Genomic DNA, 27969 nt, shown 5'->3' with positions numbered 1-27969 from the left:
GATGTGTCTACACTGCCTTGAACACCAACACAGGTGTGACCAAGAAACCCACAGCCCTGGCCCAGCAGGCATGGGGTCCAGTGTGTGACTGGGAAGGATTGTTGTTTTTCACAGTCAAGGAGGCATGGGGAGAAAGAAAGAATAGGAGAGAAGAAATGGGCATTATTCCTAACCCCTGTTCAGGAATCTGAATGCTGAAACCGAAAGCCATGTACACTCTGAAGGCTCCTCTCAATTCCCCCTCTCAGTCAGCTGATGTTCAAGTGCAGAACCTGGTGGGCCAGCTGGCTTGGGGAGCACACGGATGCACTGTTTAAAATAACATCCACACAGGACTGCAAAAACTGGGCGGAATGGGCTGTGCTTCCAACCGATTGTTTACTTTTTCCTGTTTTATGAACTCTTCCGAGCTTATAGGACATCAGGATTGCACAACCCCAATCGTGAAAGAGCATCTGGTCAGAATGAAAACCTCTGGTGTAGGCAAAAGAATTCAGTGTATTTTTGAGAAGAGAAGCAGTGAGCATGATGGTATTCCTTTATTTTGATGCTTTCAACATGACCCTCTTGAAAGGTGTGCTGTGTCATAAAAACCGAATATCTTCAGATCTTTAAATCCAGATGTTCTTTTAAAAAAAAATCAGTATTGTACAAGATTATGTCTTGCTCTTCCCAACTTTCCTTGGAGGCAGAAAGCAAATGTTAAAAAACTGGAGGGTTTTACTTCCCATGTCAGAGGCACACCCAGGGCTTCTTTCGGCTTGGGGACCAGGCTTGGTTCTTGGTTTCTAGAATGGCTGAGCCTCTGGCACCACGGAGCACTTAGCAGTTTCCTCCACATCTGGGGCTGAGATCTCCATGCTCAGAACAAAGCAGCCAATCTGGAGGGTTTGGTCCTAGGGAAGAGGGAAGGCTGCCCTGGACTCTGGTTCCCTGTGTCTGAGGGAAGCGGAGGGGCCGGGTGGGTCCAAACCACAGCATCGTGGTTTGGCTTGGAAGATGCGTGGGGAGCTTATGAGAAGCCCAGTACCAAATACAGACTTCCTGCTGGTAATCTAAAGTGATGGCTTTGAAATGTTTATCTGGACCTTCTAAAGGCCGTTGCTTGATCACATCTTATCCAAGTTTGGACTCTCTGCTTGATTATTCATACCCCATGAGCCTGTGAAAACCAGGCCGTGCTGGTGGGCAATGTGCACATTTCAACAGATCAGCAACTGCAAAATGCCGGTGCCACTTACCGGCGGAGCACTGGACCTAAGGACTCAGCGGACATAAACACTCCCAGATTCCTTTGCATTTTAACCATAACAGAGAACGACGGGACACCTCCAGCACCCACTGGGTGATACTGTCTCAGTTACAGATCAGGTCACCTAGTTGTGTGTTCCCTTTTCTGTGCATTTTGTCCTTTCAAATGATCTTGTATAAAGCTTGTATTTAAAATGTTTTTCAAAAGGTAAATGCTTAGAGGAGCCACGTCTTGTAAATCATCCTTCTTGTGCTTCCTTTTGGCAAGTGGAGGGATCGCCGTGGATTTTGACTGGGGTGGGCCAGCCTTCCATGGGTCATCTTCTCCCGTGAGCTCGGGAATGGGAATGAGGGGAGTCAGAGGCTCTTCTTCAACACTTTGAGGGAACGGCAGGAGGCAGGATCCTTCAGCTCATTAGGGTCTGTGAAAATAGAGGGGGAATTGCTTCTTTTACTGGCACCTAGTTCTCTAAGTCTCTCCCCTGTGGAACCTTCTCGTCTCCCCGCTCCTTCCTCCTCCATACCTAGTCCTCACATAGCCAGAGTCAACCTCCAAGCCTTTCCAAACTTGCTACAGCTCTAGCTGCATGGCCGGCCTCAGTTCCCAACCCCCAGCTGTACACGGCCCCCTCCCCTTCCCCCTCCTCCTTTCCCATCTCCCCAACAAGAAGTAAGAAAAGGTTTTCCTTCCGCCATGAACTTGAATATCTTGAATTCTTAGGGAAGTTTCTTTAGGAGCAAGAAGGCCTTCCCCTCATGGATCATCTGCCTAAGGGTATGTGATGGTCGTGTGTGGAGGCTTGCAGAGCAGGAGGGAAAGGAGGGATCTAAGTAAAAAAGACCCTGTCACCAGTGGGATTCCACGTCACAATGGGAGCTTTGGCTCTGTGACAGGTGATTCTTCAGAAACCACCTTCCCCAGATGGCTAGTGGCAGGGGGATTAGGTCTCAAGTTAAAACTTGGTTTGAATTTTTTTTTTTCTTCTCAAGTTCAATTAGTTGGAAAATTAAGACAAGGACCCAAATTTTGTCAGATCTCAGCAGAAGTCAATGTAAGCGTCATATCTGGCCTAAGTAGATATTTGCTCTTCTGCAGAAATTTCAGACAGTACTCGAGGAGGTGACGGGCTTTTGAACATGACCTTCGCCAAGAGGTTTCTATTAGTTGGCAGGTTTGAGTCCTGAACTCTACGGCGCCCATCCACCCACCACGGGGGTGTGAGTACTTACGAGTACCCTCCCGACATTTTCCGCACAACCACAAAGATGATCCATCCGATGAAACCGATGGCCAGTAAGACCCCGACGATGATTCCCACCAGGGTCACTGTGGCCAAGCCATCTGCACAGGAGGGGAAGAAAAGCATAAGCCGCAGGTAAGAAATACACCTGTGGCACCACGTGTCACACATAACAAGGCCACTGTCCTGCTCTACACAGTAAATATGAGTGGAGAAGTGTTGGGCTCTTTTCCTGTTCAGTACTAGAGAAGGAACCCAGGGCTTACACAAACTAGCCAGGCACGGACCCTGAGCTACACCCCAGCCCTGCTCTCTCTACTCAAATCTCATCTTAAATGAAAAGACTTTTTTGGGGGTCTCAGGAACTATTGTGCATAACAGATGGACCTCACCTAATGGGTGGTGTTTTTATACGGCCTGTCAAATGGCTTCTACTTTGATTCCTAGTGACACCAAATTGGAGTAGAATATCATTCCTGCAGCATCTTTAAGTGAGTCGTTCACTTCTTTTCTTTTTCTCCCCCTTTTCTTCCCTCTCCTTTTTTTTTTTTTTTTACAGTGCTAGGTGAGGATGGAAGTCATGGGTTATGGGTCATAGCGGCAGGCGGATTGTTCTACCAAGGTGCACACTAATGTTCTACCAAGGCGCTGCAGCCCCAGTCCTACTTCTTTTCAAGTAAAGGGAATTCTCTGTACTTGCTTTAAAAAAAAAAAAAAAAATATATATATATATATATATATATATATATATGAATGAAAACTATTCTCAGAAGCTTTTCTCTTCTGCTCTTGTTGCATATAATCCAGGAAAAATATGCAACTCATCAAAAAAAATCAGGTTTAAAGAAACTGTCTTCCACGCCCACAGGCATATTCTGAACTTGTGGTCTTGCCTACCTTTCTCGACTGTTGTTTCTGTCTCTTCAGCTACTTTCTCTGTAAAGGGAAAGATGTAGTGATAGAGAATTATCAGGATTTAATAATTATAATTTAACAATTGTCAAAAGATATACAATGTAACAAAACATGCAAAGAGGATAATTTCTTAGATAAATTGGTTGGGTTTTAAGCAAGCGCTGACATGAAACGGTCTTGGTGCCTATCATTATCAAAATCACGAATGCTTCTTCACATCTATGGGTTCACAGCATCTCTGTATACAAGACTTGTTTTCTCATCCAATTGAGAAAGCAGAGTCAAGGACACTAAGCCACAGAGACATGAAATAAATGGTCAAAAAGTTTCAGAGACTACGGTGGCGAAAGAATCCACAGCTGTGGATACTTAGTCCAATATTGAGATCATGGAAAACTTACAGACTGTGCCCAGGGCTATTGCTCACTTGGAGAGTAATACTCTCATCTGGGAAGAGGTGACAGGGCTGTGATTCCTCTCATGCCATCTATTCCCTGCTTGGGTTGCCAAATCCAGATTTCACAAGGCAGCAGCATGCCTAGCCGAGTTTCACCTGTTCATGCCACTGAGTTACGTTTAGATTTCTATCAGCACTCAGATCTACTCTAGAACTTACAATATGAATATTCTCCATTGTGAGTCTCTTCCAGATAGTTCTACACAGTTCCTAATTTAAAACAAAAGTGTTTTCCTTTGTTTCTCCATTGTATACTGAGTCTGTAACTCACAATTGGCCCCTAAAGTGTTGCTGGGAGCAGTCTTGAAGGACTGAGCCCTCAACCTATGGGATCTGATGCTATCTTCAGGTAGATAATGTCAGAACTGAATTGGATTAGAGGATGCCCAGCTGACGTCCATGGGCAGAATGGGTTGTTTCTGTTGGCGGGGGGAGGGGTTTGCATTTGATGTTAGAGGTGATCTGTGTTGGGAGGAGGAGAGTCTTGAGTTTGAATTTAGGGTTGGTTTTTCCCAACACACTAGCCAAACCATCATCTAAAAGATGCTTACTTTCACCAGTTGGTTGGCTTTGAAATAATCCACTCACTTTGTATCAAGAGTCTCCTCAAAATAAGAGACCTTTTCAAGATGGCCCCAGGGTAGTTCCCCAGACCCAGGTCTCCCTGCGTGAGCTGATCCCATGGCTCTGGGACACATATGCAGAGTGTATGTTGAGCATTCTACCCTCAGACAATGGGGAGGAGACTGTTGGGTTTGAGCCTCCCAGAGCAGAGGGTAATGGAATCAATGTCATCCTGGGTAGCCAGCTGCAGCAGGGATAGCTCAGTCTTTGCTTATCACGTCCTAGCCTGGTGGCTACTGATTCTAGGCTCAAAACACACGGTTATCATCATCGAAGGCACTCTGGGTTAGAAAATGCTTTACTGAAGATAAAGTTGATGCAAGATTCTGCTAATTGAGAGCTTTTAGTTCTGTATTCCCCAGTCCCTCCCAATGATGCTGTCCGTGATCACGAGCAGGTGTCATGCATGGGAACATCATTGTACTTGGGCACTCCCTGGGAAAACAGGCCATCTGCTGCCCTAATAAAATCACCTCTTAAAATCCAGTTCTCAGAATGACAGTTTTAACTCTTATGGGAAATATCTCAGGATAATGAGGCTCTGAGTGGGATTGAGTATGTAACAGAAATCTCCTTCCCTTTTAAGGCTGAATAATATTCTGTTGCACATATGTACTATTTTTATTTATCCACTCATTCGTCCATGGACACTTGGTTGCTTCCATATTTTAGCTATTGTGGATCCTGCTTGCTATGAACATGGGAGTACAAGATTAAAAGCATTTTTTAAGTCCTCAGATGTGCTATAGAGTTTAAAAACCAGATTGGCATCTGACCCAGAATTGTTTATTGAAGGATAATATACTTGGGGGCAGTGGTGTATGCCTGTGGTCCCAGTTACTGGAGATGCTGACACAAGAGGATTTTGAGTTCAAGGCTAGCCTTAGAGACCCCAGCTCAAAGAAAAAAATACAAAAATGTTCCTTGCTGATGGGGATATAGCTCCATGGTAGAGCATTTGTCTAGCACCCACAAGGCCCTGGGTTCAATGCCCAGCATTACACACACACACTCTCTCACACACATACAGACTGACTTTCTGGTTGTTTAAATGTGTAGTTGGTTTGGGGAATTAGTTTGGGAGAACCACTGCTTCAAGCATGGTCTTTACACTGGCTTTTCATCTTAAAGACAGAAACATAAAATCTAATTAGATGAAACAATTTATATAAAACTTCTCCAGTTAGCAAGCACTCCTTGGAGTTACTTGAAGATTTGCTCTTTTTCTCTCCTGCTACAAAATAAGGTACATTTGAAAACAAAAAAATCTCAAATAGCTGGATTTCTTTTAAGAAATCTCTGGAAATAGGAATGAACCCATCCATTGCTGAGCATGACCTTCTCTCATGCTCACCAGCAAAGGTCTAATTCTCAGGATAATGGTAATGACCCCAAAGCCCCCTCCAAAGCTTCTCCATTTGCAGTGTGCTAACCACGAATCACAAATACAACCCCAGATCCTGATCCATCTGGTGTAGAAGATCCTTGCTCCACATATGCAGACATGAACTTCATGTGAGATGGTCAGTGTTAGTGTAGAATCTATCAAGATTTACTTAGGCTGGCCGAGTTTCCTGCCGTTGATAGCATGAAGTTCTTGGTGCAGGGTCAGGAGCTGCTTAACTTGCCCTGGCAGGGGCCATATCACTAGCTGTCATTCAAGGTAGAGATAGATTTCCAGCAACCTGATAGTTCAAATTTGATTTGGCAACTCATAAATTGAATTCTGTATACACAAAGCTTGGTTCAGAACTCACTCTTTCTTTCTTTCTTCTTCTTTTTAAAATTTTTTTAAAATTTTTATTTTTTAGGTCCTGGGGATTGAACCCAGGGGTATTTTCCACTGAGCTACACCCCCAGCCCTTTTTATTTTTTTATTTTGAGACAGGGACTTGCTAAGTTGCTGAGCTGGCCTCAAACTTGCAATCCTCCTGACTCAGCCTCCCTTGTTGCTGGGAGTAGAAGAGCGCATCGTGGTGCCCACTCTTGCATTATACACACATTCCCCTGTTATTACATTTGATCATGGACTTTTGGAAGGTGTGGGCAAAAGCAGGTCCACCCCTACTGGGGTGGCGGGTCTCCTTACCTTTGGAGCGGCTGGTTGCTACATCCGGGACTGTGGTGCTATGGCTTTCTTCGTGGGTGTGGACTGAGCCTTCTTGGGTGGGCAGATCCTCAATGGGAACATCTGTTCTACTCTCTGCGTTTGTTGGCGCCTATTAGACATGCAAATGAGGCAAAATAGAAAATAAAGCCTAATGTTTTAAAGTGCATACGGCAGAGAAGGGTTACAACAGAAAGGGGTTTAAGGTGGCATAAATATACACAAGACACGATGGCACAAATTCCAAGTGGATCCAAGCAACCAAAACAAGAAGGGTGGGAACAGGAATAAAACCAGGTCTCCTCCAAGAACGGATTCCAAATGTTCGACATGCTGACTTGCTGGTGGCTAATTTCTTCCAAAAACCCACCAGACCACAAAGCTTTAATACTTGCTTTTCCATAAACCCGAGTAGCACTTTTTCCCTGTAACCTGTATTGGGCACACACCTGAATCATCCTTCACCTCCTCCCTCCCCTAGTGAGAGTGACCACTAGCCATTGCTGGGAGCTTACATGGCCCCCGGCGCTTTAAGTGGTTTCTCACTTACTCCACACACGACCTTGGGAAATGATCCTACTATTAGTCTTATTGTACGAACAAAGCTTAGAACGATTTGACAATATGCCCAAACTCGTGTCACCCTGTAAACGACAGGGCAGGACTTGAGTAGTGCTGGGTTAATGGTGTACTACAGAGAGTATCACGGAGGAGGCCCATGAAGAGATTCACAGGCCAGAGAACACAGGAGGGGGCAGAGCTTCCGGGCCCTCTCTGGGCACCACTCTCCAGGGGCCTCCAGGAACTCAGCTTTCTAGAAGCTCCCTGGACCTCATCCTTCTGAATCCACGCAGAGACTTTGTTGCCTATGCATGATCGATTCGATCACTGGCCAATGGTGACCAGTTTCACCGTCAGCCCTCTCCCTTCCCTGGACGTTGGGGTGAAACTGAGAGTCCTTGTAATCCCACCTCGGTCTTTCTGGGGACCAGCCCCACTCCAGAAGCCACCCAGGGGCTGGCAGCCATTAGTCAACTCATCAGCATAGAAAAAAGACACTTAGCACTTTGAAGATTCCAAAGAAGTGGTTCTGCTGACTCCAAAGTCCGTGTCAATGTAGGAGTTGACAAACTAGTGAGCACAGGCAACAAAACCAGAATCGGACAAATAGAATCACATCAAACTTAACATGGTGTGTGCACCCATGGGCACCAGCCACGGGGGGAAAAGGCCACCCACCTACATGGGAGAAAATATTGGCAAATCATTTATCTGATAAGGGGTATAAAGAACTACAACGGAACAACAAAAAGAACCCCAAAACTCGGGCAAATGTCTGCAGTAGAGGTTTCTCTAAGGATGCTATACAAATGGCTCACAGGCTTAAGAATCCATGCTCAGCATCCCTCATCAGAGAAATGCAGATCAAAACTGTGATGAGCTAGGTTTGCGCTCGCTTCTGTTAGAAGGGCTGCTAGGAATGTATGTATCCTTGTGCACTAAAGTGGGAGAACTGCTGTGGAGAGCAGTATGGCAGCTCCTCAAAACAGTAAATCTAGAACGATCTGCTTTCAGATAGCAGCACTATCTGAAAGTGGTTCTTGAGTACCTAAAAGAATTCCAAGCAGGGCGTTCAAGAGAGATCTGCACACCCCGGGAAACAGTGCTGCTAGGAAGCACTATTGGCAAACGCGGAAGCAGGCCAGCCATCCACCAGCGGAGAGCCGGGTGGCCAAATGTGGCGGGCACACACACGGACACTCAGCCTTAAAAAGGGAGGAATTCCTGACACATGAAGCAACACAGACGAACCTTAAGGAGACTTTGCTAAGTGAAATGAACCAGTCCCCAGAAGACAAACACTGTGAGGTTCCCTTGTGAGCTATCCAGAGAAGTCGAAATCAGAGACAGAAAATAGATAAGGTGCTAACAGGCACCAGGGGCTTAGAGAAGGGAAGGATGAGGAGCTGCTGCTGAGAGGGCACAGAGCTTCAGATTCATAAGGCAAAAAAAGTTCTGCTTTAGCCAATTAAATATACTTAGAACTGCAGAACTGTACACTTCACATAGTTATGATGGTGAATTTTATCTTCTGTGCTTTTTACCAGAAACTACTGTGGGTCCAGCATATTTCCAAACCCTTGGGATATAATGAGTAACAAAAATTCCCCACTAGCAGTCTGGGGCTGGGTCGCGGGGTGTGAAGACTTAATATGTAAACAAATACAAAAGATCATTTTAAGTAACTTTAAGGGCTTTGAAGAAAACATAGCCTGGACTGGACTAGTATTTGGCAAACTTTTTCTCTAAAGACCAAAACGGTGCATGTTCTCAGCCTTGCAAGCCCAAACCGCTCAGCTCTGCTCTTACAGTGTGAATGCCACCAGATCCTTCTCACCCAAACAGTCATTTCTGTGTTCCAATAAAACTTTATTGACAGGAACAGTCAGTGGGACACGTCTGGTGGGTAACTTGCTGACCCTGCAGCTGGGGGGTGGGATGCTTTAGATAAAATCTCTTTGCGATAACTCAGAACTTGAGTCATGAGAAAGTCAGCCAGGGAGGATGAGAGAGTATTGCAGGAGGAGGAAAGAGAAGCCGAAGAAGCTGGAACAAGCTTGGTGTTCAAAGGTCAGAAAGGCCAAAGGCAAAGCAAAAGTCAGGTAGGCAGGAGCCTCCGTCTTGTTAACCAATCAATCATCAACTCCTAGATGATTGACAGTGTGTCTCACGGCCTCTTCCCTGTGCCTGGCCTCTGGTCTTGTCTAGGGCAGGTGCCTGAGATATGTGTCAGTGACAGTTCCTTAGGGTAGTATGTGTGTCCACACGGAATCCACGTGGGTTATACCAGCGTGGTCTGGGGGCTGATTCCAGTTCATGCTCATTACTGGTCTACATAGCGAGGCAGGAAATGGAGATTGCATACTGGGGAACTTGTATCAGTGACATTGCCACAAGGTGCGAGAAGACAGTTGACTGTATTGAAACTGTGCTGTAATGCAGGAGAAGTTTTAAAACCTGGCTCTTTCTGAGTCTGGCTCTTTCTGAGTCTGGTTCTTTCTGAGTCTGACCCCTGGGCTAATCCTCTCAAGTCACCTGTCAGTATACCACCTTCCCACTGGACGGAATTGGAATCATGCCACTCACGATCCCTTGGCGAGGTGGCTTCTGTTGATTTTACATACAATACACATTCTATCCTTCTTCCAAGAGAGGAGCAGATTTGTCTCTTCCCAAGATACTCACCAGAGCCGTTGGGCCAGAAGACGCAGAGAACTCTTCAGTGATACCTGTGGTCACGATGTTGTCTTCTATAGCCGGAGTAGCTGAGTCGTCTTTTGCACCTGGGGTCACAAGGTCATCTTCTAGCTGCCCTGTGATGGCTGAAGACAAATGGAGTTAGGGTTTAAGACAGAAACAGTGTGGGCCAACCTGACCAGCCAGCTGCAGCCAGATGATTTTGCTTCCCATTTCTTGCGGGGCTTTTATTTAATTTTGTTTTTTTTCTGGCATATCACAGTGCCAGGAACCAAACTATTGTCCTTGCAGGACCTGGGGCACACACAGAGGCCTGGTTGTCTCCACTCATGGAAACAGAAAGAGATGAAGCAGCCAGCCTTTTCCCCGGATGCCACCGAGATGGGTTGTACACAGGTGTGAACACCCTTCCCAAAGGAAGCAGGTTCTTCCTGGCACTGATTCTTATGATGAGTCAATGCATTCAGATGAGTAGAATATCATTTAGACCTGGAAAAGATTCTTAACAGAAGCACCTGGAAACATCTCTAAACCTGCCTAATTCCAGGATCCAGGCAAACCTACTGAATCACAATGTCCAAAATCAGGGTCTCTGTCTTTAAAATCAAGCTCTCGGGGCTGGAATGGAGCTCAGTGGGAGAGTACTTAAGTAAACAAATGGATAAATAGATAAAGTCCTCTCTCCATTTAGTTTTGAGACTGCTGTGCGCTTGACAAGGACCATGGGCTCTAGTACAGACCTAATAGACACAGTTCAACTTGTTCGTTCACTGCTTACTGGAGGGCTGTAATGTATTCAAGGGCATCAAGACACCAATACAACTCTTAGTGCCAATAAATAAGCAAATTAGGGCTCACTGCCCCACTCGGCCTTTTCTGTGCCAACAAGGGGATGAATGACTGGGAGAGGGGTTTCCAGTGGAGTGAGGCGCTGGTGGAGAACAGGGCGAATCCCACAGTGGGGAGCGCTTTGGTTCAATCACATCCCCCCAGGCTTCATGTATTGGAAAACTAATCCCCAAATTCATCTGTTGATGGCATTTGAAAGTGTGGCCTTTAAGAGGTCATTAGATGAGATGATCAGAGTAGGCCCCTTAGGATGGGATTGGTGGCTAAAGGAGAAGAGGAAGAGAGAGCTGAACTGTCCCAGTAGCTGTCTTATCATGTGATACCCTTCTCCATGTTATAATGCAGCAAGATGGCCCCTACCAGATGCTCTTGCACTGCCCAGCCAGAACCGTAAGCCAAATAAATGTTTATTCTTTTTTTTTTTGAAGGGGGTGGGACTAGGGATTGACTTCAGGGGCACTCAACCACTGAGTCACATCCCCAGCCCTATTTTGTATTTTATTTAGAGACAGGGCTCACTGAGTCACTTAGCACCTCGCTCTTGCTGAGGCTGGCTTTGAACTCGTGATCCTCCTGCCTCAGCCTCCTGAGCTTCTGGGATTACAGGCATGTGCCACCATGCCCAGCATGTCTAGTCTTTATAAACTCCCTAGTATCAGGTATTTTACTATAGCAACAGAAAATGGGCTCAGACAGGAGAGAATAGAACATAGCAGTGTCCTCTTCCACCTCTGTTGCAATGATCCAGAACTAGTCATGACTGTGCCCAAGCATCATCTCTGAACCCACCAGATAATCCTTTTCATGAGTTAAAAATCTGACTCACAGGCCATGGGTTTCCTCTCCAGACTGGAGTGGTTCTAGAAATTCCATGACTAAATACAGTTGCAAAATAAGCAAGCACGTGCATCCCGGGAAGGGTGCTTGGAGACCTCTTTGTGTAATTAAAGAGCAGATGTTCATCTGTAGCTAGGCAGTGCTCAAATTAGCAATCCATTCCTTGCCTACGGAGCCTTATTTTCCCTCTGTTTAGACAACCCAGCCAGAAGCACAGCTAATAAATATTTGATCATAAGTTCTCTGCAGATGCCTGGAGGGAGGAGGCCCCCAGAGGAAACCCGCTCGCTTCCTGAGCCTCCCGTCTGCATCTCAAGTCCTTATCCAGCTGCGGATCAATGGCTTTGGGTGGACTTAAGCACACGCATTCATTTCTCTATCTTAGGAATGGGGAAAAGGCTCCGAACTGAATAACTCAGGTCGTGCAAATGGGTCGCCTCTTCTGCTGGTCATTTACTGGGCTGGGGGGATGGTTATAGTGGGTCCCACAGGATTTATGAGTCTGTAGAGTGGGCAAATATTTACTGAATTTATTAAGCTCAACGGGAATATTCTTTTGCCAGGCAAGTGTCCTTATTAAAAAAACTAAGCATCCTGTTTTCTTCCCTCCTCTGTTTTGAACAGAGTTAACAAATCATCCACTTAAAAAAATGTCTTTTGGATCTGTTCAGCAAAATCCCTTGCTACGTGGCGTCTGTAACTTAAAACAAAACAACCCTTGCTTAAATGAAAAAAAGAAAAAAAAGAGTACTGAATGAATTTGATTTGAATTCTTTCATAGAGAGCTCAGTTCAATGAAAGCGTAACTTGATAAAAATTCCCTCTTGTTCTTTGCTAGCCCTGGCCCTCAGAGCCAAACACCCAAATCGCTCTGAATGGACAAAGGATGTTTTATGAATGACAGTCAGGATTCAGAAGCAGGTCCTTTGTCCCATGGCCTCTGCTTTCTTTCTGCACCATGGGAAAGTTGATCTTTACAAGAGTTCTCAATCGTTCCTCTTATTATTTTGGCCAAAGGCTTTCCTGGGTGAAGAGTTGCTCTAGGCCCGCTGCGGAGTTTCCAGCCAGCGTTTGACGTCCTGTCCCCCTGTCCTCCTGTCCCCCTGTCCTCCTGAAGCCACGTATTGATGTCTCCTTGCTCATGTGTCCTTCTAAGACACATATGCAAGCTCACAAGCACAAGGGCACATGCACATACTTACACACCACTGTTCACACAGGTGTAACCCACAGCCAGGTGCACAGAGTTCTAGAGCCTTGGACCCTCCTAGGTACCTTCAAACCTCTTCTTGCCACACCCAACCTCGGCCAGCATGGGGAATCAGTGGAAGTTTCCAAATCGGGCAGGAACCTTTTATTACCTGGACAATTTTCTGTTGTTATTCTTTAAAAACCGGGGCCATGATTTATACGACTAAGGAGATTGGACAAATCAACTTAAGGTTCTTCATTTTGAAAATAAAGAACCGAAAGGGTTTATTTGTATCTAAGTGCTAATTATAAATGATTTTTATCTTTGTAGTAAAGTCCAACATCTCACCAGGTGTAGTAGAGCATGCCTGTAATCCCAGGAGCTTGGGAGGCTGAGGCAGGAGGATCAAGAATTCAAAATCAGCCCCAGCAACTTAGCAAGGCCCTAAATAACTCAGTGAGACCCTGTATCTAAATTAAAAAAAAAAAAATACAAAAGGGCTGAGGATGTGGCTCAGTGGTTAAGTGCCCCAGGGTTTAGTCCCCAGTAGCAAAAAAAAAAAAAAAAAAAAAAAAAGTCCAACATCTCTATAGAGATGATTCAAGTTTACACATAGCATTTCTTAAATTATATTTTAGAATTTAGATACAACGTTGTCAGGATAGTGCTGGAATTATAATACTCCCAAATTCTTAATCAAAATCTTTTGAATATATGGTTAATCCTTTGGTTTTATTTGCCTCCCTTTGGTTTGTGGTGATGCCTGTCTCTAGCTATCTGGTTATTACCCTTTGAGAATGTCTTCTTTGTGGCCTTTTTTCTTTTATGGTATTATTCATCTTTTTTTTGTAGCAGCTAGTGCTAATCAGACCTTAAGAATACACTCTTTGGACTAGACGCCACAGACTGCCTTTTCGCTGGTTGGCATTTGCCTCTTTTGCAAATGGCAAGCTCTGTTGGTACTCATCATCATCATCTTTTTTTTTTTTTCTGTTTATTTTCTCCCTTTGAAGCCATGCTCCCAAATGCTTCCTCTAGAGTACGTAAATGTCCACCTGTGCTTTCCCCAAGGTTTTGTTCTTACATTGAGTATCTACATTTTTCTTGTGTTTATTTTGCAGTCTCATGTAAGATGGGAACACAGGTTCCAGAGTCACAGAATGACATTTCGGTCAATGACAATACAACCATGTCCCAGAAGATTAAAATGAAGCTGGACATTTTTTTCTTTTTAGTTATTTATTTGTACTGAGGATCTAGCACTCGGGTGTTTAACCACTAAGCCCTTTTTATTTTCGTTTTGAGACAGGGTCTCACTAAGTTCTAGGGCCTTGCTAAGTTACTGAGGCTGGCCTGAAACTTGCAATCCTCCTGCTTCAGCTTCCTGAGTCGCTGGGATTATAGACGCGTACCACCATGCCCAGATGGAAAATTCTATCACCTAGTGACATTACGGTTGTCACAATGTCATAGCACCACACATTCTGGTGTGTGCAAACCTACTGCACTGCCAGTTGGAGAAAAGTGTAACTAGCACACCCAAGTGTCTGAAGCACGTAATCCTTGCTCATGACAATAAACAGCCACATGGCTGGCCTGGGTGTCTAGTATGCTTTAGGTCACATCTTAGTGTGTACCCCTACTGCTTAAAGGCCACCACGGGCCACTTCTCCTGATGGCATCCAAAGACCATGTCAAGTGATTGACCTCTTCCACCCAAGTTCATGTCCGTGTCCTCGGTGACAGTCGCATCACAACAAAATCGCCTAACAGTGATCTGAGTGTGTCCCTGTCCTGAGGTGGCACTTCACTGTAATCTGACTCCCTGGCAAAAGGTGAGAGTTATTCTGACAAATTTTTTTACCCATGGCTTCCAAACACCCAGCTCTCCCTGAGACAAGCTTCTTCCAGTGTCTGTGTCATAGTCACAGGAGAGACTGCCCAACAGGAGGGCCAGCTCTGATGGCCTGCCCACTGCCCGCTCCTCCCGCCCCCACACTGGCTCCTCTTGCTGTCTCGACAAACGGATTCCTAAATCTGTGCTCCCTTCGACAAGCTCCCCGCCCTTCCTCCATCAGCTGGTAGCTCCCAGTGGAGTGGGTGCCCAGGGGGAGCTAGAATCAGTGTGGGAAGAGAGGGGGCGGGGGCTCCTCACCCAGAGGTGCATGCAGGTGTCCCAGGCTGGAAGACACAACACCTGGCCACCCCCTCACTTCTGTTGGCCACTGCAGGGTTTCGGGTCCTCTTCCTGCTGACCTTTCCATAACAGCCCGAGGGTGGGGTGAGGGGCATCACTGCCCCCTTCACAGACGGGGACATGAGGCCGGAGGGGACTTCTGGACCACCTTCTGTCAGGCTCCTCTGAGTCCTCTTCTCACGAAGGCCCCCCCCATGGCTCCTGAGCCCACCCTGCCGAGTCCAGCCTTAACACAAATCCCTCCAGGTCGGCGCGGTCAGAAGTCCCGCACTGGGCATCTGGGCAAGGATGGCATCTGACACCTTTGATGCCTAAGCCCGGTTTTGGCCAGAGCCTTGTCAGGCCACCTTGGCCACAATCCCACCGTTGAGGTCTCTTCACAGTGACATTTTTATCCACGGACTCCTCACTCACTCTCTCGGCTGGTGGCTCGTCCTTGGATTCAGAGTCAGCGGGCTCCCTCCCTTGGCCAGGCCCCTACTGCAACCGTGCCAAGCCTGCCTTTACGTTTGAACATGTTGTCAGGACAGGTTTATTTTATTTTATTTTTTTGCCAGGTCACAAGTTAAGTGCTTTGCTGAGTTTGTCTGATTCATGGGTGACACAAAGCCAAGTGCATCCTAGGTCCAACACAGGACCAAAGGCAGCCTCGCCCCTCTCTGACATGGGCTTCCCGCAGCTCTCAACAGCCTGCACCTGCTCCCGAGGCCCCACCCTCCTTCTCTTCTCCCCACCCTCACCTTGGTCCTCCCCTCAGTCACAGTCCCACTGGTCAGAAGCAGCACCGTCCCCCGGGCCCCACTCCCCTGGTGAAATCTCATCTTGCTAGGACCTTCAGTCTTCCTCTTTGGTGACCACAGTCTCAACTTCTTCAAACATGTCCCCTTCTAGGGAACATCGGGAGGATCTAAATGCCTGATGAGGAGAAGGCTAGAATTTGCTCTCAAAGAACGTCCTTCCTTGGACTGCGGCTCTCTTGGCTATAAAGTGAACTCGGCAACAATGATCGAGACCTGAACCCACCAGGAGAGGGTGTCACTCTATGGTAGAGTCCCTGCTTAGCCCTGCTTAGCACGCAGAGGGCCTGGGTTTGATTCCTGCATGAAAAATAAAATAAACCACAAACAAACAAAAAACAACAAAGCCCATCTCTCTTATCTCAAGCTCCCGGGACTTATATTTATTTTACAAATATTTCTCGAGTAGCTGCTATGTGCTGAGTACCACTCTGAGCCCTAGAGTGCTCAGGCCAGGTCTCTGGTCCCATGCACTGGCTAGGACTGGGTAAGAAAGGGGTGGAAAGAAGCCAGGAAGGAGGGGCTGAGTAGGGGAGGACTTCACCTGAGTCCAGAAAGCAAGGCCACTCTGGGTTCCACATGAAGGGACTGTGTGCTGGGAAGGGTCAGGCGGAGGCAGTGAGGGCATTTAGACCATTTCTGCTGCCAGGTGACAGTGGCTGGTGCTCACACCAGGACAGTGGTGACGGAGAAGGAAAGAACCAGACAGGTAAAGGCCAGGAAGCATTCCCAGTCGTCATCCACCAACAATCAGAACTATGCACATTCCCGGAGCCAAGAATGCACTTCAGGATCCGTTAGGGCTGTGTTGGCACACCCACCCCACAAAGCCAGCTACTCCTGGGTGATGCACTGGATAATCACAAAAGCCAGCAGTTCCTGCCCTGTCCACCTGCATGCCGGGAGGAGCTCCGTCTATTCATTTCTGCTTTGGACTCTGACGGTGGGACAAGCAGTTTTCACAGCCTCCAGCTGAGTCACTCTTGGGGTCTTCAGGAAAACCCGCAGTGTTGGTCAGCAGAGTAAGGCAGGCCTTCACACTGCCCGGGGTCCTCCACTCCAGGGCTGCTCCAGGGTCAAAATGAACACCCAGGTCAGCCTTCCAGGAGAGCTGACCAAACAGCCTTGGGAAGACTTTTGCAGCCATTGAGAAAAGTTAAATGCTTTTTTATTTAAACATTCTAGGAATGTAAGGAATCTGGTTTTGCCTCCAGGAGAAACTGTCTGATAACTAATAAACAACGACAGGAGTGCACCGTGCCACCCACAGCCCACACGGCCCCAAGACACTTGCTTTGCTTTTTTTTTTTTCTTTGTTTTTTTTTTTTCAGTAAAGTCACGCTTTTGGAGAGATGTCAAAAAGTGTATTTGGAAAGGAAAAACACCACTTCTTTTCTTTTACATAGATGCAGGCTTTTGAATCTTATTTTCCCATCAGGTCTCCAAATTGTGCCCAGAAACCTGAAAATAAACACGCCTTAGATGGCAGAGAGGAGCCCACCCCGCCGGGTGCTCTAGCCCTGACCACCCAAATCTCTGTGCGACCCCTTCATCTCCGTTCCAAATGCACCCTATGTAGCTGTTGGCTAACCTTCCCTTGGTTACCGGAGCTGGTGTTCCCCCACCAGGAGGAAGGCATCAGAACACTGCCTCTGAGCTTCCCGGTGCCCCTAGGCTGGCCGCGCCCCTGACCACATGAAAGCCTTTCTTTGGAATATGGAGGGAGCCCACAGCCTTTGAAGTTCCAAAGCTCCTCTGCACAAAGAAAGCCATTCCCCACCGCAGGGCTGTGTGCCCTCGACTCCTGGCAGTCCAGTCGCTGGCAGGGTGTGGGCACAACCTCACTGATATGGCCAATGGGTCACTTCTCCTTACTCATTCCTTGAACCCTGCTAAATTGCTTCCTGGATCAAAAGTCTGGCCCTGGAAAATCTAAGCTACCCAATTCATCTAGGCAACCTCTAGAAGGCTTGGCCCTGCCACCCCAGGCACCCACAGAAATGCACCCACTTTACCTTCTGTCAGAAGTTCACAGGGCTACCTACCTCCAGCCCACACGGCCCAGGCCGCCAGGGGCTGGCGCCACGGTCGCCTTTAGCAGACGTCTGTTGGGTGGCTGACTGCGTAAGTACGTTTATAAGCCAAGAAGGAAATTTCTCTTGAATGACCCCTTAGATTATAATATCCCTGCACTGTTCACTGGCCTTCACTCCAGAGTTGGTAAATAACTTCCCCTAACAAAAGGGACAGCGTAGCTGAAGACAGGACCGTTCACCCGCGAGATGAGGTGACGCTTGCTGTTTGGTTTCTAATGAGCAGTGGCTGTCCACTCACCCTGACAGGTCTGTCAGCCCCTGCAGGCTGAGCCCAACGAGGAGTTGGGACGTGGCTGCCGGCTGCTGGCATTGGAAAAGTGCCACTAGCTCCTCTGGGGGAATCAAAAGAGTTCCTGCACACTGAGGTTTGGAGCCAGGAGACAGGCATAATGGGCTCTGGGTGGGGTGACCCCTCTGGGTCACTCCCCCAAAGTTGAAAGCAGAATTTTGAAAGTTTTCTACAACTACTGGGCACAGTGGCCCACACCTGTAATTCCAGCAACTTGGGAGGTTGAGGCAGAAGGTTAGCAAGTCCAAGGCCAGCCTCAGCCACTTGGCAAGATCCTGCCTCAAAAAAAAAAAAAAAAAATAACCAGCTGGGGCTGTAAGTTGATGGTAGAGAATATGCTTAGCATCTGAGGTCCTGGGTTTGATCCTTAGCATTGATGTTTTTAAAAAGAAAGAAAAAGTAGAAGCCAATGACCATTAGGAAAAGTATTTTCAGTTTACTAGCAAGGAGTCACATATTAAGTCACTGGACAGGTAGAAGAGACAGAACTTTGGATCCATAAGACATAACATCAGGCGCCCCAACTAGATCCATCTTCTCTCCCCCTGGAAGGGGAAAGAAACTGAGACCTTCCGTGTTTCATTCACAAATTCTGCATTTAATCTCTACAACCATGAGGTGAGATTTTGATCATGGCCACTTTTTGTTGAATTTTAGAATGTGCAAAATGTGGTATCATGTGCCCTTCGTTGGTCTTCACGAAAACGAAGTGAACTGCCCAGATATGGAGCAAGCAGCAAAGCAGAGCTTAGACATCAGGATCTTCCAGACCCATAGACCCCAATGCCCATGCCTTGACTACTGTGACACGGCGTCATAGGTACTGGTTGCTCTTGTTCACCTCCGACCCACGGGTCTCCTTAAAGAAAGAGCTGGAATAGACTGAGGCTGCTCTGAAGTAACTTCTGCAGAAACGTTAGGCTGAGCTGCTCCAGGCACCTGCAGGTTCATCTTTCAACCATCTCACTGCCCATCCAAACCATTCACTGCCCAGGTAAAATCCCCGTCCCTCAGAGCTCTCCCACAGGAGAGCCTCTCCCTTGTACTAGCATTTGGGTGGCTCTGCCATTTACTGCTGTCTCTGGACCAGCATTTGTAGCTGCCAGGGTGACATGCCATTCTGTCATAAGCTTAGGTCCAGCCGCTGGCACGGGTCTGCTGGCTGGCAGAATGAATGGACGGGTGATATTTAAACTCTCCAGGGCTCACGGAAGTGAATCGACTTTCTGTGCACCCCCCAACACGGACAAGCATTCACACAGAGGCTGCCGATTCCGACCTCAACCAAGATTACTCAACTTGGGGAGACGTTTCACCCTTGACTAAGAGCAGAGTGTTCTCCAGTAAAAGAGGAAATGAGTTCACAGTTTTTTAAACTGGAACCACACCTCCCTAATGAGGTCTCTGGAACTCAGCGGGGGGTCTGGGAGCACAGTCAGGTAGGAAAGGCCACCTCCCAGGGCAGAGTGCTAGCCCTTGAGTCACCAGATGACGGGAACCTGTCTTAGAAGTGCTGCCCCAGGACAGCCTCCGGGCAGGGAAGTGGGGTGCTGGGGAGCACTTGCCATCTGCTGGGAAACTGAACGGGAATCTGAGCCTCTGATTCACTCTGGCCGTCAGCTGAGCAGAGCAGTTTTGCAAGAGTGGAAGAGAAGCATTTGGATCCTACCTCACCGTCCACCCCTGCAGAATGTGGCTGTTTCCACTAGCTGCCCTTGGCCTTGATCCTGAGCCTGGTTGGAAGGCTTCAAGTGCGGCTCCATAGATTTTTCTTTTTTTTTTTTAACTAGTTGTTATTGGCAGGGAGGATCTCTCCGGACCTTCCCGTACCATCTTTCTCCCTCTGTTCTGACGCAGGGGAAATTCAGACACCACGCTTCACTTGCAAGGCTCACCTCGGATGCCCCTTAGCAGGCAATTCCCCTTGTGCTCCCGAGATGGAGCCAACTGCGTGTCCCACTCTAACCTCAAAATCCCTGCAGCTAAACCGGAGTGCACAAATGCTCCCTCCCCACCAAGTTGGCTCCTAGCCTCCCGTCCAGCCTACTTGATTTTTGTGATGTTTCTATCATCTGCCTGCTTGTCCTTCCTACTGAAAGGCCACCGTTTCCTCCCTCTTCTTCCTCACCAGCTGACTGTGGCCCCAACAGCGTTTTTATTGTTGTTTTTTGGTGGTGCTGGGGATGGAACCCAGGGTCTCTACATGGGAGGCAAGCACTCCACCACCAGCCCTCGGGCTCCTGTAAGCACTCTCCTTTCTAAGGGCAAGAAATGTGCACAAATAATGAAAATAGAACAGGAAGAATCACAATCTTCATAAAGAACAAGGGAAGGGGCTGGGGCTGGAGCTCAGTGGTAGAGCACTTGCCTAGCATGTGTGAGGCACTGGGTTGGATCTGCAGCACTACACAAACATAAATAATTAAAATAAAGGTATTGTGCCATCTACAACTAAAATTATTTAAAAAAAAACCACACAAAATAACAAAGGAAAAGGTCTCACACTCCATGATTTCAAAACTTACTTCAAAGCTACAGTCATCAAGACTGTATTCAGCTGGGTGCAGTGGGGTGTACACCTGGAGTCCCAGCTACTCGGGAGGCAGAGGCAGGAGGAATGCTTGAGCCCAAGAGTTTGAGACTAGCCTGGGCAACACAGTGAGACCCAAGATTCAGTATCCAAAAACCAATAATAAAAATAGACCCGGGATAGCTGGGGTTGTGGCTCAGCTGTAGAGCGCTGGCCTAGCATGTGTGAGGTGCTGGGTTTGATCCTCAGCACCACATAAGAATAAATAAATAAAATAAAGGCATTGTGTCCAACTACAACGTATATATATATATATATATATATATATGGACTGAGGATGTAGCTCAGTTGTAGAGTGCTTGCCTAGCATGTAGAAGCCCTGGATTTGATCCCAGCACTAGGGAAAGTTTTTTTAAATTAAAATACATTCTAAAAAACGAAAGACTATGTGGTACTAGCATAAGGATAGCAATATGGATCAAGGGGGAAAAGAATCATCTTTTTAACAGATGGTGGTGGGACAACTGGATACCCACCTGTAAAAAATGGAGCTGGGTCTCTGCTTCACAGCACCCACAAAAATTAACTAAACCTACATACCAGGGTTAAAACCACACAACACAAGAGTAAATCTCTGCAACCTTGGTTAAGCAACAGCTTTTTAGATACAACCCTAACAGTACGAGCAACAAAGGGAAATGAGATGAAGTAGATTTTAAGAAGTATTTAGTTTATGCTTCAATGAATACTATCAAGAAATTGAAAAAATAACCCAATTCACAGAATGGGAAAAAAAAGTCTACAATTCATCTATTTGGTAAGGGTCTAGTATCTAAAATTAAAAAAAAATGCTTTTAATCACAATAAAAGTACAACTCAACTTAAAAATGGGCAAAGGATTTGAACAGACATTTTCTCCAAAGATCTACAAATGGCCAACAAGTAAAGGAAAAGATACTCAACATCATCTGTCATTAGGAAAAGATAAATCAGAACTACTAGATACCACTCCACCCATTCGAAAGGTTACTATTTAAACACAAATACACAGAAAGCAAATGTTGGCAAGGACAGGGAGAAGCTGGATGCTGTACATTGTCACTGGGAATGTAAAATGGTGCAGTCACTTTGGAAAACAGCAGACAGGTCTTTAAAAAGGTAAATCAAGAGTCACCATATATGACCCAGCAGTTCCACTCCTGCATATATACCCGAGAGAAATGAAAACGAATATTCACACCTAGTTATCCCAAGTGCTGCAGGATAAGGAGGGTTGGCAATGAGTGGGTGTACATGTTAGAAGCGTGCATGTGACTGTCCCCAAGACAAATAACAAAGGCTCCAGGGGATGGATATGGCAGCAATCCTGATCTGATCATTATATATTGCATGCATATTGACATGCTGCACTGTACCCCATAAATATGTATAATTATGGGTCAATTAAAAATTTTAAGAATTAAAGACAGGAAGTGTGAATATGTGGCGGCAGCTAGAAAAGAGACAAATGGACATGTTGTGGTGCATGTTAGGTGCATGTTGTGGATATAAAAAGAATACATGGAGCAGCAGCCTGGGCCACCCCAGGTGCAGACACTCGCCCCCTGCCAGGGGTGTGCAGTACGAGGGAGTCCTGGGACTGTGAACTGGAAAGAGCCTCGTGGGGAAGATGGGACTTGATCTTGGGAGGGGCAGTCCTGGCACAAGAAACCTTTGGAGCAAAAACAGAGAAACTGGAAGAGGCAGGGCTCCTGGAAGGGAAATGGTGCAGGCTGGAGCTGGGGAGTGGTTAGAGCCTGGGGGGAGGCAGGAGTCCGCATCTGGGAGGGGTGGGCCACAGGAGCACAAACGAGGAGACGGGCGTATTGAGACTGAACCTAGATTGTGGGGCCCCTGTTGGGTGCAGAGTCAGGAAGTGAAGACACCAAGTGTGGGGACAACAGAGCAGGGGGTGAGATCAGATTGGGGGGAATAAGGGATCTAAGGCCTTCGTCAATGTTAGCTGCTAAAATATCGTTAATGCTGCTCACCCCTCCCATGCAGAACCTGGCTCCCTCGGCCTTACAGATTCGCATTTCACCTTATTACGGGGCAATCCGCTGGGGTGAAACTGTCTCACGTTAGCAGAACAGGCCAGGAAGCCAAACAGGCTAAAACAGAACGGGAAATAGTTTCCTGGCGTTCAGGCACATATTGGCTACCCAAGGCACACTGTGCTCGGGAACAAAAAGAGGACCCAAGATGCTGTCTGGTCACCTGTAGAGACCCAAAGCAAAGGGCAGGGCTGTGGGGTGGAACGCATGTCCAGACTGAGGGAAGAGACTCCGGATTCTCAGCGAACCACCTTGACTGAGGTGGGAATCCTCCTGGCCAGCAGATAGGACATCTTTCAGACCAGCTGGAAGTGGGCGTAACAGTGACCGCCCCCCCACCAGCAGCTCTCCACAAACATTTGTTAAATAAAGGAATTCCTTGGGTGGAGCTGGTTTAACGTCCATAAATCTGGTTTCTTTCCCTCGCCTTTCTAGACTCTAGACAAACTGGGAAACCTTGTCCTTTGGGGGAGACGCTATTCACTGGATCACAGCTTTTCTGATAGTTGCTGTGTTTTATTCTCCCGGGTGGAGGCCTGGTGATGAACTGTGGGAAATACCCTGTTCTCCTCGGTGATGTTTACAGCTCTTCCCTCCTCCCGTCCCTGCCACCCGCTGCCGTCCAGGTCATTGGCATTCCCCTGAGCGCCTCAAACATAACAATGGTGACTTGGGCCCCCGGGTGGCTCAGGGTTGGCCTCTGTCTACTGTCTGGGGCGTCTTGCAGGTCACCCTCCATGGATAGAGTTTGAGAGCACATCTTCCTTAGGAAAGGTGATTATTGTTTTCATAGGTTTTTGTTTTGTTTCATTTTAAAACTGTATTAAAAGGCTGGGGGTGTAGCTTGGTGGTAGAGTACTTGCATGACCACCACCAACAACAACAACAACGACAACCAGTAACAACAGAAAAACTGCATTCGATTTTTCATTGTCTTAACAATTTCAGTTTTCTGCTTCTCAAACAACAAAGCTGGCCAAGGCTGCACGCCTCCCAGTGGACAGGGCTTGATTCACCTCCAAGGACACACCCATCTCCTTGGAGTCATTCTTGAGGCAAGACACTCAGCCAAAGAAAATGAGGACCAACCCATTGTCCTCTTGTTGCCAAAGCTCAAGAAAGCTCACCATCCCTTGGCTGGCTGTGAACAGGCTGGGTGATGGGTGCTGGGCTCAGGCACCTGGGGAAGAAGCAGCTACTTCCATCTCCTGCCTTGGATGAACTGGGCAGGACTGCAGCTGTTCCCTCACCTATCTCATAGCCTCTGGATAAAATGCCAATCAGTTTCCTTTCTCAGAAAGCTTCAAGAAATCAGTCGAAGTGCCAGGCCGGTGGCGCACACTCCAGAGGCTCTGGAGGCTGAGGCAGGAGGATGGGGAGTTCAAAAGCCAGCCTCAACAACAGCGAGGCTCCAAGCAACTCAGTGAGACCCTGTCTCTAAATAAAATACAAAATAGGGCTGGGGATGTGGCTCAGTGGTTGAGTGCCTCTGAGTTCAATCCCCAGTACCATAAAAAAAAAAAAAAAAAATCAGTAGAAGGGTTGCAGATGTAATCTCTGGCCTAGCAAACATGAGGCCCTGGGTTCCATTCTCAGCATCAAAAGAAAAAAAAAAAAAAGACATCAATAGAGAAAGGGTTCAAAACTCTAATCAAGGGGAGCTTTATCTTCTGCCCACCCAGCAGAATCCTGATAAATCTCAGTAACTGTACACTTGGCTTTAGAAGGACCCCGGCACCCCTAACCATCTGATGCTCTTCCAAGTAAAGGCTCATGCTGTCTGTTTCCTTGAGAGGGTCCGGGTAGCAGGAATGGCAAGGCTTCGGTGGAGAGGAAGGGGCCTCTGGCAGACTCACTAAGTGAGCTTCATAAGCATAGCACAGTGTCCTTGAGTTCCCGCTCCCCTCCCTCCTGGCACTCCCCTGCAATACTTTCACAAGTTGTAACCTGGCTGCCTGGCTCTCCAAAGCCAGAAATATGTCAAATATTCAGATAAGCCAGTGGAATTCAGAGCGCAGGTCTGTGACTTCGTGAAGACTGCAAAGCACGCTGTGGGCTAGTGTCTCCTCCCCAAAGCAGCAGAGTTCAAATCCTGCACCCAGCAATGTACCCCTGTGCAGAGTGAATTCAAGAATTCCACTCATAAAGGGAGAGCGTGGTAGGCAATGTACAGTTATTATATCCTTAGAAAATTTTTGCTTTCATGTTTAAGAGGCTTAAGGTGAGGCTCATTTTTAGTTTCAAGTTCAACTTTTTTTTTTTTTTTTTTAATGGCAGAGTAGTGTTGTAAAAAGAGCTTGAGGTTTGGCATCAGACCCATTTCTGAATCCCCAATTCTGGCGTATTCTGAGGTAATGTACAGTTTACAGGAGTTGTAACGGATTAAATGAGGTAGTTGGTGACGTTCCTAGCACATGACAGGGGATGGAAATGCAGGGCAGGCCATACCCTTCCTGCTGATCAGCTATCCTCCCTTAAGGTTGGAGGTCTTTATAATTCCCTAGGACAGTCACTCTCAGGCTGCTCATTCACAGCGGTGGAGAAAGGGAGTTAGTCCTCTTGGCCATGTCTGTACTTAGCCTTCTCCTGTCTGGACACATTTTTTTAAACATGTGGTTTTTTATATTAGATGCTACTAGAGTCTTGTACTCCCCTGTTATGCACAGGACTTCCTCCTGAAGTCTCAAAGAGACCCGACCTTTATTAAATACCTCAAGTGCAACAAAAATCCTTAGCAGCTCACAAAGATTTCAGGGCCTCCAAAACTGGCAAGAAGTTCGGGGAAATCACAGGGAAATCCATTCGCTGCATGATTAATCCTGGGTGAGTTGGTCCCGGAAAAGCACACATGGGTTGGCAGCAAGCAACGGCTTGCAGAATTTCACAAAACAAACTGTCTTACGGACAGGCCCCCAAGTACGTGTTTTGGACCAAAGTTCAGAGTGAGGGTGGGGCCGGACAATTGAGGAAAACGCCAGATGTGTGGACAACCGTCTTCTTTTGAATCCACAAACGCCCCAAGAGATGACACATGGGACCAGATTATAAAACTGAACCAGATTATAGCACTGGATGGGAGAAACCCAGTCGGGCCCAGGACCCTAAGAGAAGGATAATAACATTCATCACCATAATTGCCCCCAGCCCAGCTCCCCAACAATAGCTCAGCTCAATGAAGTTAGTCATCCATATTCAAGTCGCCTCACTCATTATTCCCAGACAAAAACCCTGCTGGGCCTCAGCTCCTGCCCAGTGCAGCTTCCACACACAGCCACCCCCACCCCTCCCCAGGCTGCCCACCCCAGTGGGGCTTCTTTCTTTCTTTTTTTCTCCAGTCCTGGGGACGGAACCCAGGGCCCCACGCACATTAGGCAAGTGCTCTACAACGGACGCCATCACATCCCAGCCCGGGCTGGCCTTGATTCTTTATCAGTGGACTTTCTAGTTATTTTTTCAAACAAGATTGCGCACCTCCTGCTAGGAGTACTTTTGATGTTTAGGAACTGGCTGGACATGATTACAACTAACCCTAGCCCTGGGGGAAACAAAGGACCAGGAAGCCTAGGCCTGTGTTTCCTGGGATGCTAGGATGTGTGGCTCAGGTAGGTTCCTCCCTCACCTTGTTCTGCCCTGTACAAAATGTTGTCATGTGCACATTGTCTGGCCAAAACGGAAACGAAATAAAGAACTGTATATATTCCAGTGGAAAGAGAAGTTCCAAAGATAGGACAACCGTGAATAGCTCATGGCCCCTGTAAACAGAGTGGTTCAGTCTCTTTGAAGCAGACACCCCGGCACAGAGCACTCTGTATAATTTCCCTAAGTCTAGGGGTTCTTGTCTGCCCTGGAATTATAGAAATGCAGGCTGGGCACCCTGGAGACCACACCCTCTCCAAGAAAGACTCTCCTGGGGCTAGGCCTACCTAGATCTTCAATATGGAAAACCTTCAGCAACCTCCAGCCTCAAAGATCAATAGCTTGCTTACAATTCCTTCAGCCAATATTTGGTGAGCAACTATTATTATCAGACATTGTCCAGACCCTGGGGAGCAAACCTAGATGCATTGGAGTCCTCTGGAGCTTATATACCATCAGGGAAACAGACAAAAATCCCAGAAAAGAAGTAAAATACTGACAGGTGTTCATGGAGATCAGCACACAGTACACTAGGAAGAAGGGGGCAAGAGATAAAGAGGGGGCAAGAAGAGGACACAGGGGAGGGGAACGTGTGGATGGTGGTCTGGTCATCAGACTGAGTCCACTTAAAGTCCAAGGAGTCACAGACGGGAATTCTGTCATTGACATTTTGGGCCCGTTCAATATATGGCCCCCAAACCCACTTAAACCTCAATGCTTGTAACAGTGCTCCAGGGCTGGGGTGTAGCTCAGAGGCAGAGCACTTGCTTAGCTTGCTCCAGGCCCTGGACTGGGTCCCAGCACCGCAGAAAGAGAAAGCAGAACAACCCTCTTCCATTCACCACTCTGCTCAACCCCCCCCCACGCCCCCCAACACACAGTACCTTCCCTTAAGAGGTGAGGCCTCTTCCAGTCTGTACCCAAGAAGGTGCTGGCACACAGGGGAGACCTAGGCCACCGCAGCGGGGACACTCTCCCAGGACCAGCCCTCCTGATTGGGATCCTGGGGAAAGCCCAGGGGCTCTAACCTAGGCAGAAGCCCCTGGCTGCCATCTTCTGTGAGCTTATGTCTTGTGAGCTGACCCTTTGGGGGACCACTTCTGCCCCCAGCCTGGCCGCCTGTGGATTCCGGGGCGCCTCCTGCCACACCCACTCCGCTGTTTCTTTGGGACTTGTCCCCAGCTAAGCTGCTCGTGGGCTCTTCTCCTCCGGGATGCGGGGCCCGGACTCGCGTGCAAGCGCACCCCCGCGCTCCCCCGGGCCACCTCAGACCCCAGGCCCGGTATTCCAGCAAGTCTCCGCTCGCGAGTCCCCCACCAGCAACTGCTGGCGGCCACGGTCGCTGGCGCTTACCTCCCTGCGCCGGGACCCAGAGCCACGCGCTCCCCAAAACCAAGAGCAGCACGGGAGCCGTCCACATCTTCCCCGCAGACTCGTCCTCCTGGTGGCCGCCTGAGGTGTCCGTGCTGGGCAGATGGAGAGGCAGCAGCCTGGGCCCAGCCTGGAGGAGCGCGAGCCTGGGGTGGCCGAGTTCCCGGGCCGCTGCAGCACCGAGCGCAAACTTCGCAGCTGGCAACTTGGGAGCCGAGTCAGCGTTTAT

The 27969-nt window shown here is 47.7% G+C and overlaps 1 protein-coding gene across 1 annotated transcript; it reads right to left on the bottom strand.

Moving 5' to 3' along the window:
- Window positions 1-27969, bottom strand: Pdpn (podoplanin). The gene is made up of 6 exons (XM_026410314.2): window positions 27723-27969; window positions 9842-9978; window positions 6578-6707; window positions 3390-3428; window positions 2482-2593; window positions 1-1673 (listed from the first exon to the last, which is right to left on the bottom strand). The coding sequence occupies exons 1-6, from the start codon at window positions 27787-27789 to the stop codon at window positions 1667-1669; spliced, it is 492 nt and encodes a 163-aa protein (XP_026266099.2). The 5' UTR covers window positions 27790-27969; the 3' UTR covers window positions 1-1666.

This window comes from Urocitellus parryii, chromosome 11, assembly GCF_045843805.1.
Source record: "Urocitellus parryii isolate mUroPar1 chromosome 11, mUroPar1.hap1, whole genome shotgun sequence".
In the NCBI taxonomy this organism is placed as follows: Eukaryota; Metazoa; Chordata; class Mammalia; order Rodentia; family Sciuridae; genus Urocitellus; species Urocitellus parryii.
This window is presented reverse-complemented; position numbering and strand designations above follow the sequence as displayed.

Coding starts and splice junctions, on each gene's coding strand:
- Pdpn (XM_026410314.2), bottom strand. CDS start 27,789: ATGTGGACGGCTCCCGTGCTGCTCTTGGTTTTGGGGAGCGCGTGGCTC. Junction 6,708..9,841: donor CTTCTGGCCCAACGGCTCTG/GTGAGTATCTTG, acceptor CATGTCTAATAG/GCGCCAACAAACGCAGAGAG. Junction 2,594..3,389: donor AGAAACAACAGTCGAGAAAG/GTAGGCAAGACC, acceptor CCTCCTGTGCAG/ATGGCTTGGCCACAGTGACC.